Source organism: Amblyomma maculatum, chromosome 1 (genome assembly GCF_055883805.1).
Source record: "Amblyomma maculatum isolate TAMU_Amacu chromosome 1, ASM5588380v1, whole genome shotgun sequence".
NCBI lineage: Eukaryota > Metazoa > Arthropoda > Arachnida > Ixodida > Ixodidae > Amblyomma > Amblyomma maculatum.
This window is the reverse complement of record NC_139344.1, coordinates 443,924,803-443,941,109: the sequence shown is the minus strand read 5'-3', so window position 1 is coordinate 443,941,109 and position 16,307 is coordinate 443,924,803. Positions and strand designations below refer to the sequence as shown.

At 42.1% G+C, this 16,307-nt stretch overlaps 1 protein-coding gene across 1 annotated transcript; it reads right to left on the bottom strand.

Moving 5' to 3' along the window:
* Window positions 1-1,701: 1,701 nt before the first annotated feature.
* LOC146209595 (uncharacterized) lies at window positions 1,702-13,790 on the bottom strand. Its single transcript, XM_084587426.1, has 5 exons — window positions 13,550-13,790; window positions 12,349-12,424; window positions 7,997-8,107; window positions 2,873-2,955; window positions 1,702-2,093 (listed from the first exon to the last, which is right to left on the bottom strand). The coding sequence occupies exons 2-5, from the start codon at window positions 12,412-12,414 to the stop codon at window positions 1,970-1,972; spliced, it is 384 nt and encodes a 127-aa protein (XP_084443552.1). The 5' UTR covers window positions 12,415-12,424; window positions 13,550-13,790; the 3' UTR covers window positions 1,702-1,969.
* Window positions 13,791-16,307: the final 2,517 nt, after the last annotated feature.

The following is a 16,307-nucleotide window of genomic DNA, read 5'->3' as shown; positions in this document are numbered from 1 at the left end:
CTTTCATATGTTCATAAATCTTAGGGAGCTGCGCTGAAATAGTTTTTTTTTTGCATTTTGTAAACGTTTTCCGAAAAACACCCTCCTTGTTGTTGCAAAACGAATGCTTGTTTGGCGGGTATTCAGATTTTCCTGCCCCTTCATTACGTTCAAAGCGATCGAACACGCGCAAAAGTTTGCCGAAGCGAAAACCTTTTGGTTTGTGCTTGAAATTTAAAGGCCGCTGGTTTTCGCCTGATTGAAAGAGTTGTAACTTGACAGTGTGTAGTAATAAGCATGCATATCCCCTCTGTTAATCCTTTAAATTCTGCTAATCTCTCTTTGCGGCAGTTAATTCCTTGTTATTCCGCGCAACAGATTAGAGAATATAAAATGATGGGGATTAATGCGCAACTTACGAGACAGGGGACAGGTGAAGAACAACACAAGGCACAAACGCTTGTGTCCTGTGTTGTCCTTCACCTGTTCCCTGTATAGCAAGTAGCCCATACATACTTATTATGATCAACCTAATGGCCCCTGTGCTAGCATTATTAGTAAGAAAAAGATCTTACTAGCCGCTACTCATGTGCGCAGTGGCCCGCAGAAATGATATAAGCAGGCAGGAGAATGAAAGAAAAGGTTTGTTGGTTTGTAGGGTTTAACGTGCCAAAGTGACTCAGGCTATGAGAGATGCCATAGTGGAGGATTCCGGAAATGTCGACCACCTGGGGTCCTTTAACGTGCACTGACATCGCACACAACACGGGCGCCTTGCTTTTCGCCTCCATCGAGGCAGCCACCGAGTCCGGGATTCGATCCCGCATCTTTGGGAACAGTAGTCGAGCGCCGTAACCACTGCGCCATCCCGGCGGGGTGAAAGAAAAGGGAGTATATAACAAAAGACAGGGGTAGGTTATGTAAAAAAATAGTGCAAACCAGAAAAAAGTAAAGATAGCGGCCGCTCATATTGGCTAAGCAGCTTAGACGCTTTACGGCCATTCAATATGCTTTGTGCACAAAAAACTGCGCAGCGAGTGTACTTTGTGCGTGGTATGCATGCATGGCGCCCCCGGTGCTATCACCGCTTTCCCACAAACCAAAGAGCAGAAATGACGCTGTGCACTCGCCTTCGAGGCTGTTTTCGTCCTCGCCGCGAAAACGGTCTGTAAAGGCTGATAAATGTGTGCTGGACATAGCTTCGTATATTGTCGTCTTCTGTATGTTACCGTGTTTTACTACTCGCAGCATGTACTGAGCGAGCGTTTGCTTTGCACACTATATGGTTGAGAGGAATTTACACTGTAAACCAAAATACACCCTTAAGGGTGGATATCGATGTCTATAACTAACACCCTTACACCCTCCAGAAAGGGTAATTTTAGGTTGAAATGTACCCTTATAAAGGGTAATGTTTCATAATTTTTCCCTTCTGCAGCAGAAACTGCGGAAGGTGTTTTATGCCAGTTACACCCTTTCACAATGGGTGTAAACAACATTTTTTACCTTCACACCCTTTTTTTTAATTTTGCACTTTTATACCATCCTTTTCGTTTTGGAAATTTCTTTACTGCATACTGCGTGGCTAAGCAATGCTCAGTGAAATGATCAAGGCTTTGCACTTCCCAAAATATCCAGTATGTGCTGCAGACAACACAGCTGCTTTCTCTTGGTTTTAGAATGTTTAAAACATGTCAAACATTCAACGAGAATGAACACACATGAAACTGTACTCTTGGAAAACCATTTATTGAAACCATTCAGGGGACATGACAGACAGATACATGCTATCAAAAATATGACTTTGGCTTCAAGGCTAGAAGAGCAGGTTCTCAATGGCAAGAACAATGTGCTTTACCATGGCCTGGTCTTTAGGCAAAAAGCAATTTGATGTGCTGATATGAAACGCTGGATGATGTGCATCACGCCTTTGTTACATAAACACCTAAAAATACCTGATCAAGTATACAAAAAGCCAGTGTGCTGCCATTCATGCTATAATGCCTTCTATGATGTCTGGAACTCTGAGTACAAAATTAAAAAAAAATCTCTTGTGCCTCTGCGAGGATGATGCTGGTGAATCCGATGCGTGGTGTATATAGCTTCTCTTTGTCCTGAATAAGAAACAAAAAGGAAAAACAGAAGTTAAAATGTTCGCAATTTCTACAAATGACACAATTGTTACCATCTACTGGCTTACAAATTTGTATCAGCAAAAGCTGTTACTGCAGTTTGATAAAATATTTCACACTTTGGAACCTGCAAGGCACAACAAAGCAGCCCATCTTCAAAATTTATGTCAAAAAACTGTCTAAGTCTAAGGTTTTTCTTGTTTTAATTCCAGTCTATAAGCCCTTTCATCAATTTTTCCTGGCTATCATATTCAGTGCAGTGTTTCGAACAGCCAGATCAGACACAAATGTGTGGAAATTGTGGCACTGCTTCAAGTACCTTGGTTTTTGTCCCTCTTCAGGAGGCATTTCTTTATTGAGTGCAAAAATCCTACTGAATAAAATATGTTGTACCAATAGCCAGATCTAGTATGGGTCCTGGTCACATATATAATTAAAGAGTTCTACTCATGCACATTACCATTGGAACTTAGTCCTGAAGAGGAATGTACCATCAAAACTGATGCTTCATTCTCATGCACAGAGGAATGTGATTACTATCTTAAATGTTTTTGCATAGCTGTGCTCGAATAATATGTGCAAAAATACAAAATAGCATGCGTCCAAATCTAAAATGCATCTTTCAGGCTTCACATAATAATTACAAATATTACAAATGAAATGAGACTACGATTTCTTTCAACAGTATATGAGGGTCTAAATACCAAAAAAATATTCCAGTTAGCACACACTGTGTACAGCATAATGCTAGCTTAACTCACCAAAGGCACAGAAGTTGCTCCCTCTGCTCTCGGTTGATCCAGATGTTTGGACAGCAAGCAAAAGATGCATGCAGCTTGGATGTCTGTACATAAAGACACAAAAATATGCCAAATTTAAGGTTTTGATCCAGGCTTGGTTTAGAAAGAAGAAGACACTATGAAAGCTGACAATAAGAACTTCTGAGCATCCTACTGCTCACTGTCCACCAAAAACCAGAGCTGCGTCAGTGAAAATACTGAGAGCAGGAATAAAATTATCTGAAGGTGATATGATTTGGAAGCTTACAAACTGTGACTAAAATGTATGCATTGCCCTAGTAGATGGCCACACATTCATGTCACGATATCAGAGGCGCCATTCCACCACTAGGGAGTTTCCCTCTAATGGTGCTTCAGCCACAGCGCTAGAATAAAAGATTACAGTAATGCATTTAAGCCTGATCATGTGACAAAATTCAGAAGCATTCAAGTTTCGTGCCTCGTTCCATTATGAGTCCTGTGTTTTGTTGCCTAGAACCGTCACTTAGTTGCCATTTCTATCGTTGAAATTATGGGAATCAAGAAACCAAAATCCGGGAGTGGCCCATTGAATCTGGTAATCACAACTGAGTTAGCTATACTGAAATTAAGCTAGACATAAAATATGGATAAATTTGGATGAGGTCAAATTTTAGGAATCCAGAGGTTGGCCAAGTTTTCGACATGGCCTACCTAAATTTTAAAGTCATTGCAGAATTGGTCACACTCAAATAAGATTAGGCACCAATTTTCGACAAAATTGCTAGAATTTAAATTTCAGATAGGAACTGAGTTTGTTTGGAGGTATGCACAGAATTCGGCATACTCAAATTAGGTCAGACATTGATTTTCATCAAATTTTGGAGGTCCAGGGGGCCGAATTGTGGAGGTTCCCAATCACCATGAGGTCATCTAAATTGGTCATACTCAAATTACATTAGACAGCACCATCAGCCAGCCTATACCAACTGAAGGGCAAAGGCAAATCTCCATATTTTTCCAATTAGCCCTTTCCTGTACCAGCTGCATTCATTTGACCCCCGCAAAGTACACCTCATCCACCCACCTAACTTTCAGCCATCACCTGCTATGCTTTCCAGTAGTTGAAATCGTTTGTTACCCTAAACAACAATCAGTTATCCTATTTCCACAATACATGCCCGGCACATGTCCATTTCTTCTTGATTTTTACTAGAATGTCATTAACTTTAGCTATTTTTCTGACTCTTCGGTAAGCTGCGAGTCAAATCTGCTAGTACTTGCCAAATACACTCCATTACAGTCTTATTCTCCTACTAATTCCCTTTCATGGTCCGGATCTGCAGTTATTACCTGTCCTAAGTAGACATATTCACCTACCATTTCCAGTGCTTCATTGCCCATTGTAAACTGCTGTTCCTTCTCGAGGCTGCTAAACATTACTTTAGTCTACTACATATTGATTTTCAGGCCTACTTTTCTTTCTGCTTTCCCTGCCTAGGTCACCAAACATCTTTTGTAGTTCATCCTCTGAATTACTTAACAATGCAACGTCATCAGCAAATTGTAGACCACTTCGGTGGTTCCCATCAACTGTTATCCATAAATGCTCCCATTACAAGTCTGAATACTTCCTCGAAGCAAGCTGTGAATAGTACTAACGAAGTCGTGTCTCATCCCTAACACCTCTTTTGTACTGCAATTTTGCTACCTCTTTCATGCAGAATATTGGTTGCTATACAGCCACTACAGATATATTTCAGTACTTTCACATACGGTTTCTCTACACCCAGATTCTGCAGTGAGCAATGCCTGCACGATTGCAGAGGTTTCTATTGGGTCAAATGCTTATTCTCTATCAAAGAATGCTATGTGTAAGGTCTGGTTGTATACCGAGCATTTTTCTATCAGCTATTCTATTCTTATACCAGTGCTGCGACAGGGGACAAAGATGCGAAGGAAGGAGAAGCGCTACTAACAACTGCAGTTTATGTGAAAAATACACTCACTCATGTGAAAATACAATATACTCACGAAAGACAACCAAAAGTGCAAGCGCTTGCTCCTTACCCCGTAAAAAAAAGAAAAAAAAAAGAAGAGACATTAGTTATATATCCGAATACGAAATTTCATTCATGTGTATTTACTGAACAGATGCTTATGCACGTGTTGCTGTTCTTGTCAATAGGCTTCATACAATGTCAATTCATCTTGATGTCTGAATATAACTTTTGCCCGGTTAAAAAGAGGAGCACATGCTTTTTTTGACACATTAGACACACTTGGCTTGTTCAGGTGAGTCTCAGTAATGTAGTGCTAAATTTGGTGAAGGAGCACCATTCAAAGACATTTTGCGTTTTAATAAATTTCTCGGTCTGGCCCATATTATAGTTCTTGACGCATTTAAAAGGTATGTCATAGACCACGACCTCTTCACATGGCACAAAATGCCACTCATATTCCACTTGGCCGGCTTTTTTTGGTTCTTTTTTGCTTTCATTCTCTGGCTCTTCTGTCAAAAAAAGAGCACGAAATTTTCCTAGCTTATTAGGAGCCGAAAATAATACCTCAACCGCATATCTAGTGCCAACTTGTTTAAGCCTATGGGATAAATGATGGATGTATGGTATCACTGCGTACCTGTTTTTATCTCTACTGGAAGGCCCCTGTGGATCATGTTTACCAAACGACAATCTTTTTCAGGATTTTATTGCAAGCAAGTGTTATCGTGTCATCTGGGAAGCCGGCTAACTTTAGACTTTGGACCTGCTGCTTGAAACTTCTGTTTATATCGTGGATGCATGATTTAGTAATCGCTGATAAGCATGGCACTGCTATGCCGCACTTAACTATCTTCGAATGCTCTAAATGATAACTAAGTAAAGGCTTTTCAGACATATGTAGAAAGAACCAACAAATTTGACCTTCCTTCTTTCCCAACAGCCAAGATTGGAGCTGATTTCATTTCGTATTTCAAAGTAAACATCAAAATTTGGAAAAAAGTCAAAAATACCAGAAATTAGCCCCAATTCCTGAATGTTTGAATGGAAGGGAACGAAGATCATGTTTGTTGTTCCTTTCTACAGTGGTCAGAAAAGCCTTCACTTATTTATTATTCAGGTCATTTGAAGATAGTCAAGTGCGGCATAGCAGTGGCATGCTTAGGATCAGCGATTAATAAATCATGCGTCCATGCTAGACACAAGTTTCAAGCAGCAGGTCCATAGGCTCAGGTTAGCCGGCTTTCCGAATCACTTGAAATGCTTGCAATAAAATCCTGAAATAGATAGTCGTTTGGTAAACATGATCCACAGGGGGCCTTCCAGCAAAAAGAAAAAGAAGTATGCAGTGATATCATACATCCATCAGTTATCCCATAGGCATAAACAAGTTGGCATTATATTGCTGTTTCCAGCTCCTAATAAGCTAGCAAGAATTTGTGCTGTTGTTGACTGAAGAGCCAGAGAATGAAAACAAAAATGAAGCAAAAGGAAAAATGCCTGCCAAGTGGAACATGAGTTGCAGTTTGTGCCGTATGAAGAGGGAGTGGTCAATGACATACCTTTTAGGTTTGGCAAGAACTATATAGACCAAACCGGGAAATTCATGAACACGCACTTACGCCAACATAAAACGCCTTTGAATAGTGCTCCGTCAGATTTAGCCCTACATTACTGAAACTCACCTGAACAAACCAAGTGTGCCTAATGTGTCAAATAAAAAAGCATGCACTCCTCTTTTTTTAAAGGGCGAAAGTTATTCAGACATCAAGATCAACTGACATGGGAATTGCATGATGCCTATTAGGTGTACAAGAACGGCAAAACGTACATAACCATCCCTTAAGTAAATATACACGACTAAAAGTTCTTATCTGGATTCCTGGGGGGGGGGGGGGGGGGGGTAGCACATGCACTTCTGGTTGTCTTGTCGGTATAATAGCTGTGTATTTTTCAAATAATCTTCACTTAGTAGCGTTTGTCGTCCCTGCTCTCTGTCCCCTATCGCAGCACTGGTAATGTTTTCGATGATGTACCAACTAACTGAAATGTATGTTTTGCTATGGTATGGATATGATCGATAGTAGAGTGTAGTACCCTTTCCGAAAACCTGCTTGATCTTTTGCTTGACAAATGTCTAAGGTTGACCTAATTTTGTTAGCCATTGCCTTAGTAAAACCTTATATTTAACAGATAGTAAGCTGATTGGTCTATAATTTTCAAGTCCTTGACTTCCCCTTTTTATGAATTAAGATAGTGTTAACAATCTTCCATGATTCCAGTTCTGTTGATGACTGCAGGCCTTACACTTAAAGGATGGCTAGCTTTCCTCGCATGGTATCCCTCCAGTCTACAACAAATCTGTGGTTACCTGATCCTTCCCAGCTCCTTTCCCCCTTTTCATAGTTTCTAAAGCTTTCTCAATCTCGTTATTCGTCACTGGTGGAACGTCTGATTGAATTTTACAACAGCCAATCTTGCTGTCCTGACTACTTCGGATGATACATAGATTCACCGTTTTAAGGCTGCCCGTTCTTTAAAACACGCTCAATATGTAATACTTGCTTACGTCGGACACTTTGTACGCGTTGATTACCTTTGATAGCTCTGCCAGTTTTATTGTCGATTGGTTTGGAAGCTTTTATACTTTGGCATTTCTTAGTCAAATATTTAGTCTCATTAGACAGCTTACCGGTATCTTCTCTATCCTACCACCTACTTCTACTGTGCACCCAGTAGTGATATCACTGAAGGTATCACTCATCATTTATACACAAAAGTTGTCATTCGCGGTTAAAGCTGAATATCAAAATCGACTTTGGTCGCAACTTATGAAGTGAAATTTGGGGGTCCAGGGGGCCAAATTCTGGATGTTCCCCATCCCCAATCGGATATGCTCGAATAGGTTAGACATATCCAATATCAGCTCAGTTATCATAAAACCAATGCCTAAAACAACTATGGGCAATATAAGCTTTTGTTCACACTCATCATTCTCATAAAGCACCTTTCACTCCCACTTGCTGCCTATGAGCCCAGTCTTGCTCGGTCCGCTATTGCTACTTCTATGAACAATGTAAAGTGCATGACTCAATCTTGCAATTTATTCGATAGTGCAACTACTCACATTTCTTGTGTCTTGGGACAATACCAATGCATCAGCCTGGAGAACCACTTTCATGTCCCTGTCGCACTGCCATAAGCCCATCGTTCTCAATAAGGTTGAGTCATGCAGGAACTGCAAAGAGACCAGTATAAAAAAAAGGCAAAACAAAGGAGAGATGTTAACTTGCAACAGTTACTGCATGCAGCAGCAGACTTGCATGATTACAATATCCACTCGGGAAGTGCTCCAAATCACAGCCATATGTTAGAAACTAGGACCGCAGTAGGCATCTGCTCCTATATTTCTCTGAATAATATCAAATTGTTAAGTAAACCCTTACCAAGGAAGCACTTCATGAGTAAAGCATGATAGTGCAGTGGCAATGAAACCTCACTGCATCAGTGCACGGCGTGATCTAGACTGCCATTTCTCCCGAATTGCTTTGCATTAATTTTATACACTTACAAGTCGTAATGATGTTCCAGGCAAGAAGTGGCCTTGTAGTCAGAGTTTATGAATGGTATAATGATTTTCAGTTCAGCCACTTCACACTGATGTCATTTTTTCTTTATGGTTTAGGGCATTTAATACCCCAAAGCGACTCAGGCTATGAGACACACCATAGTGGAGGGCTCTCAAAATTCTAACCACTTATAGTTTTCACGCACTGACATTGCAAACACATAGACACCTTGCTCTTTTGCATCCGCTGCTAAGTGGCAGCCACACATTTTGAGCAATCCAAATTTTTTCAGCATGCCTTCATGTTTTCCACTGAATGGCAGTCTTAACACTGCTGTGGATGCTGCAATTGCCAAATATCACAAGAAAAATGGCAACTCAGATTAATGAAATGCATTCTTCAGGAAATCCAGTATGTGTGTGCATGAGAGGAAAGGTGTATTACCAAGCCAAACGATACATATATTGGTCCTTGCATACCTTGCAGTTGTGGTGAAGGTATCTAGAGGGGAATATTGTTCAGAAACTACTAAGTCTACCAAGTTTCCCTGTAAATAATGTTAATATGTCAATATACAATTTTTTTATGCGTTAAGGGATGACCTGCGCTACAAACGATCTTCTATTCATCTATTCTATTCATCAACTGTTTTTTTCAAAACTGTTCCCCCCTCTACAGTATGAGCTGCATTGCTTTTTGAAACATTTGTTGGTACTTCTCACTTTGTCTTGCATTTGTCTCTTTTCTTTTGGCATTTCATCCTTTGCATGTGCGGCGTAACATAATTCATTCTGTTCAAATATCTCCTTTCTGCCTTATTTATTCCTTTCTTAATGTCACCCTCCAGACTCCTCAGCAATGCCTTCCTAGAACCTCCATCTTTTTCTTCCCTGCCTTCTGTGCGATCTGTTTCTCACAGTACCTACTGCTATTCGCAGCTAAGTTGGCCCATGGCGATTCACCTACAAAATCATCAATTTTCTCCTACAAACACATGCAAACATCCAACCTGCTTCTTGCGCCTATTCATTGTGTACAATGCACTGCTCTTTAAGTGCTGCAGCAACATTTTTTTTTCTTCAGGTTAAGGGATCATCTATCTATCTCGTACAATGCACTGCTCTTTAACTGCTACTGCAAAATTTTTATTTTCTTCAGGTTATGGGATCACAAGTTCCATGCTAATATAAGGCCATATCCAAGGCAGCACCTTTTTGTTCCTTCCCTACTCGCCTTAGTCCTTGGGAAGCAAAAACAAACTACACCACTGCCCAGACATTGACAAGTTCATTTGTCAAAACATCCACTGGCAGACTGCAGCTGCACCTCAATCCTTCTTCAGTCTCCTTTGACTTTATGTAGCTTATTGCCTTCATTTTGTTCTATCTATTTTAATGATATAATACTGATATTCAGGCCATATTAGTATGCAGACTCTTGGTGCCATACAAATTAGCTTGCTAGGAATGTTATAGCAGCTTCATACAGCAATTGAGCCTAGCTGTGGCTTCATCTATAGCTGCAGTAAAGGTTTTTTTTTTCTTCCAACTCTCACCTCTGATAAATTAGGACTTTATATTTGCCTCAGCATTTGGCCTTTTTGAATGAATTATGTAAACGATTGAGCCTGAATTAATTTGGTCATATTGAGGCCCTTGCATATCTCAAAATATATTTGGTTTCAAATACAGGCCTCAAAGTAAGCATATAGTGCGTTAGCGTTTTGTTTTAGCACGATTTCAATACCAATCAGCTTTTGCAACAGCCGTAGCCATTCATTAGTAAATGGTTATTATGAGAGTGCTAAAGAATTCCCAATTTAATGACACATGAATAAAGAAGCCATGAGAAGCTCCATTTCTGTCTGCTGACATTTACATCAATGATAACCTCTCCTCATATTTTGCCTTTCATTCACCTAATTCAGGGTCTTAAGGAACACTGATGCTCAATATAATATTCAAAGTGGTCTGAAACAAGTCTCGGCTGAAATCCAACTAGAAAGAATGAATAAGGTATTTAGTACACAGTTATACATATTGCTATGAAATAACGAAGCGCCAATGACGAACGAATACAAGTTCCACTACAAGTTGTCCATGTAGAATTAGAGGAAGAAGATTGCTACACTGCATGAAAGAGCATTGGAAAATAGTAGAGGGGTGAAGCCTCAGTTCACAGTTTGAGCCAACATTTCAACAAGTGGACTTGCCTTCATCTGGGCAGAGCAGGCATCACTGGCAAGGGTTTAAATATGCTTTTGATTTTGTTCTAATCTGCCAGCCAGCACTGCGATATCATAATGTTGACAACTATCAAGTAGCCCAGCAAAACACCCTGCATAGATATCTAGTCCATCGCCTTAACCGCTCGGCCACCGACTGCACACACACATACAAAAAATTCTCAAAAGCCTTCTCCAGATGGGGGAGAAGGACATAAAAAAAAAGAATATTAACAGGACAGTTAACCACAGTGGCAGGTATATCGTTCACTGTCCTGTTAATATTTTGTTTCTTTTTCCTTCTCCCCCTTTGGGAAAAGCTTTTGAGAATTGTTCCCCTGCAGATATCTGGCAAGGGTTTAAATATGCTTTTGATTTTGTTCTAATCTGCCAGCCAGCACTGCGATATCATAATGTTGACAACTATCAAGTAGCCCAGCAAAACACCCTGCATAGATATCTAGTCCATCGCCTTAACCGCTCGGCCACCGACTGCACACACACATAAAAAAAATTCTCAAAAGCCTTCTCCAGATGGGGGAGAAGGACATAAAAAAAAAGAATATTAACAGGACAGTTAACCACAGTGGCAGGTATATCGTTCACTGTCCTGTTAATATTTTGTTTCTTTTTCCTTCTTCCCCTTTGGGAAAAGCTTTTGAGAATTGTTCCCCTGCAGATATGTTATCAGGACCTTTTGGAATGCATGTTGCTTTTCAAGAAAAGTGTGTCTGCACTAAAACTGCTTTAGGTGCCGACTAATCACTGCAGAAACAAGCGTACACTCGCTCCAACCTTCTGAAAAAAAAAAAAGAAAGAAGGAAAAACCACGTTTCAAGGCTGGTACGGGTCCCTTGTTAACATGAAGCGCTGCACGGAACGACAGCGGCTTAAATATGGTTAAAATTGCATAGTGACCGATTGTAGATCTCTGGAAGATTTACATGTGTCCTGCTAAGAGCATGCCTCGTGTTATGCTTTTAATAGGACACGTGGAAATCTTCCAGAGATCTACAATCGGACACTACCCAATTTTATCGCATTTAAGCTGCCCTAGTTCCACGCAGCGCTCCATGTGATCAAGGGACCCGCACGGGCCCCGAAATGTCATGTTTCCTTTTTTTTTTAAACATTTTGGAGAGTGTATATTTGTTTCTGCAATGTTCGCCTTTTGCCAGACGGTAGTCCGTGAAACCATGGACTATGCTGACTAATCATCTACCCTGCATTGTAGTTTTTCCTGCTGCTGCCACTTTTATTTCTTTTTCAGGCCACAGGAACAGATTCCAGGCTGAAAAATCCATACTGAAGAAATTTTTTCTCTATTTTTCTTTCCGTTCTTGACCTACTTTCTTCTCATGCACCCTCCTCCTCCTCAGCTTTTCTTCAGCGTATTTAAACCTCTGCTAGTGATGATTTCTCCGCCCAGATGAAGACAAGCCAACTGGTCGAAACGTTGACCTGCGAACTTAGGCATCTCCCTCTACCATTGTTCAGTGCTCTTTCATACAAGTTGTCCGTGACACTTAGTTGTATTTGTTCATTGTTGACGCTTCTTTATTTCATAACATGCACCAACACAGCAAAAAGTTCTACTAGAGTGCTTACATACATATTGCATTATTTATGTAGGATGGAGAACACATAATCCAACTTAAAAAGAGGTACTACAGCCAGAACACGCACCATTGGTTCACATGCCGCTCCTGAATATTTTCCAGTTGCCACAAATTCAGTGCTGTGAGCTCCCATGTGGTATGTCCTGCAGACATAATGCAATGCCGTCATAAATACAACTGAGCAATGCGGCCAGAACAAAAATGTGGCAGAAGGGAGAATAAATAAAAGAAGCTCTGTAGAGGTTATCACACAGCAGTTTTTCACACACGGACAATATTTTTCACTTCCCATTTTTTTCTTTTATACACCTATACTTAGCACCACAAAACATTCACTTTCCGTTCTAAGCAGTCTGACAACTTTGAATGCATTTTCATTTTTTGTTTCAATCAACAAATTGGTCATTTATACACTATATTTTCTTAATTAGCAACATCAAGCGTTTTGTCTGAGCATTCTCTTGCTTTTAAACCCTCTGTTTTAAATTTATTTTTTAATTCATCAATGATGAATTAAAATAATTGCATCAACTCTTCATCACCTATCCCACGCCAATCAATCATCTATCACTAGAAGCCCAAATTACCATGATCAAAATTTTTATGTACTCTTTTCGGCATGCTGTGCCAACTACTACTACAACTACTGCTAGTATTACTACTACTACTACTACTACTACTACTATGCCGACCACTTTTAGACCGAACGTGCGGCATAAGTTGTCACTTAAGCTGAAGACAGAATGAAATAAATGCAAAGCAATCAGATCCACAAACCAGCGGACAATGCCTGTGCAGAAGATAAATTTTTTTTCTCAAATATTGTGCTTGCGCAATGTATCACGTAGAGCTAAAATACAGCCCATGAGCGCTTATGACAGTAAAAATTGACATGCGCGAAGGAACCTCTTGGCGAGATGAAAATCGACCAAATGCATTCTCCTTGCCTTTCAAACTTGTCACATTTTAAATCTGGCAGAACGCAGAGGTCCTAAAGAGTATGCGCTAGTAATCTCTAACATGGATGCATGGCTTCCAGTTATAATCGTGGAAATCGAATGATTTCTCTATGTTTACTGTTCAGCGCACCCCCCTCCCTCTCCCCTCCCCGTTAGTGTTGCAACCGCTCTCGGCGGAGAGCTCCGAACAAGTCTGTAACGCTTGCAATTTCCTGAACGTCGAACTCAGCAGTATGACAGGCATACATTCTGTAAAATATGCGTTCTAAAATTTGCACCCACCATATGCCAATACATAAGATCTCTTACCTTTAGTGGGGGTTCGAGCATCGTCGTGAAGACAACAAAGAACGCAAAGCTTCATAGGGAACTTCGAGGGCCACTTCTGTTCAGTGTGTATGTCAGACGGCACACTGACAACAGTGAACGAAACTACTCGCATTTGCAGTTAAATATGCACACACAAACACTACGGTTCACTTCAATACGTCGCAAAATATGTCCGAAAATGCCGTTGGCGTGGACAACGCACCGCCGCCATGCCACACGCTGTAAAACAAAATAGTGGGAAAACGTGACTACGACGATACCGCAGGCCACCTGGCGGCAGACATGCAGCGATGCGGCCTCGCTTTCGGTTTCGGTTTATCGCGAGACGAAACGTGTATTTTTTCGTACAGCAGCAGCAGCAGCAGTAGCCAGAACGATTGTGTTAGCAGACACTCAAAGAAATTAAGGGACCTAATTTATTGAGGTCGAATTAAAAAATTAGTTGGATGTCAGTCCGAAAGAAGAACGCGCCTGTGCGAACTACGCTGTTGTGATGCGTATCCGTTCTCTCTCTCGGTCCAGCTTCGACTGACTCTCTCAGTAATCACATTTCACACCTTCACATCCGTTGTTCCCACGGTTAAATCCCTGGTACCGGCACGTACACCAGTCACACACACGTCAGAGACGGCTCGCTCTCTCTCCTCATGTGATCTTGCCCTGCTGTTTCGTGTGCTGCGCCAACGAGAAAGTTCGTTTTAGCCTTGGCTGGGCGCGGTGTCGGATAGCGGCGTCAGCGTTCGATGGTCAAGGTAGAAAATGCCTAAACTGGCACTTTGGTCGGCGTAGTCGGCGTAGCGCTGATACGACCCTCCCGAATATGCGCCTGTCCTCAGGTGCAAGCATTCCGGGGAGACGGCATAAGCTCATTAGCGACGAGATCGCGCTCCTTGTATCTCCGCAGTTGTTCAACGTTCACTGTTTTTCGGTTGATTTTACCAGGTGCGTGGTGTAGTCTTTCTATGACTACTAGATTTGGCTCATCACTTCTGTAATTTCAAAGGGTCCTTCGTAGCGCGCGTCAAGTGTGTTCCGTGCGCCGGCTTCGAGCACGACGAGATCTCCGGGATGAAATTCTGTGGCCCGTCACCTTGCGTTGTATCGGGCGGTTGATTCTCGTTGACCCTCGAGAAGGCAGTCCCTTGTTTCTGCACTGACAATTGCTACAATTGCGTGTATAATCTGCTCTGTCGCCACGAAGGTCAGTCTCACGGCATGCACTAGAATGAGAGGCAAGCCCGCATCAAAACATGGAATAGTTAATTACAAAGCAAAGCGCTTTCTCATATGCGCCCATAACGAGGTAACAAGGAGCTTTAAAGAAAGGCTGTCGGTCTCCAGTTTTATAGGTACATGGAGCGCAAAAACTGCTGATAGATGAAAATTGAGCTTAACTGAATGTTCATTTTCCAATCTGAAATTGAATATGTGATGCCCCATGTTATGTTTGGGCGTCGGAGCCCCGTGAGCGAGGAACCTCTCGATTCGGTTGCTGGGTAGAGACTACTTTATTGTATTTTATGAGAGAGGGGAAGAGACGGAGAGAGAGAAGCGCGAGCGCCTGTAAAGAAGGCATCGCTTCTAGTGCCCTGGGTCGCGCACATGGTCCCAGGACGGTCCAGTTCCGAGGCAACGCACGGCTCGATTACATCCGCGCGTCGTCGTCGGCGCAGGCAGGGGTAATCCCCGCTGGTCCCTCCGAAGCGGCCGGCTCGCAGCTGCAAGGAGGCATTGCAAATGGAGCGGCCGTGCGTCCGTTTGCTAGGAGGCGGTGTGGCAGTGCGTCGGTTCGCGTACACAACACCCCTTCCTCCTTAGACTGGGTCACCGTATCGGTTGGGTGGACGACGTTCACGTTGAGGCCTTGGCAAAGCTTGATCATGCCTGGACTCGTTTTGTTGGTCGTCGCAGGGTTGTGTTGCGCAGTCATTTTGTCGGGCCTCAGCTTCTCCATGTTCGGAGTGGGGCGCTGTAGGCAGATTGGCCTCAGGCGAAGCTTCCGCTTGTGGTGTCGCGATCATGTAAGGAGCCGGCAGTGTGGACTGTTGTTCGCTTGCTGCTGGTCTGCTGGTCTGATCGTTCAATGGCGGATCTTCCGTCGGGTAGGATTCAGCACCTGGCTTTTTGTGATCAAGGTGCCGACGAACCGTTCCGGGTTTGGACCTGATCAGCCAAGATCGATGCCCTAGTCTTTTTTGTACGGTGCCTTCTATCCAAGCAGGGTTTCCTGCGAAGTTGCGGAAGAACGATTTTCCGACGGCCACTCGCCTCGTAACGCTCTCGTCCGAGGTCTTTTCAGCAGTTGTGTAGAACAGCGCGAAAAACACGACAGGGACGAACGAAGACAACAAGACTATGGGCATACACTGCAGGGACTGTAAAAGCGACGCTTGCCAGCCATTTCTACAGGAAGCAAAAATAATCAATCGGCATAATGACCAGACAGTACGGGAGATTTTAGAAGCAAAAGAAATCAACAGGATAAAGGAAACTTGTATCAGCAGCCCGTCTATAGCTTTATCGGAACGTGAAGTAAGATTTATGAACACGAGAAAATGATGCGTTGTGAAAATCTGGATGACACATGGTTCGATTGCATTCTTACACTTTTCGGTGTTTGTTTAGTTGTTCTTGTTTCGTTTATTGTGTGAACGTGTTCATATATATGGATGCAGGCATGCAATAAACTTGTCAGTTGAAAGTCAGCGCTCGTCTTGTTGTCTTCGTTCGTCCCTGT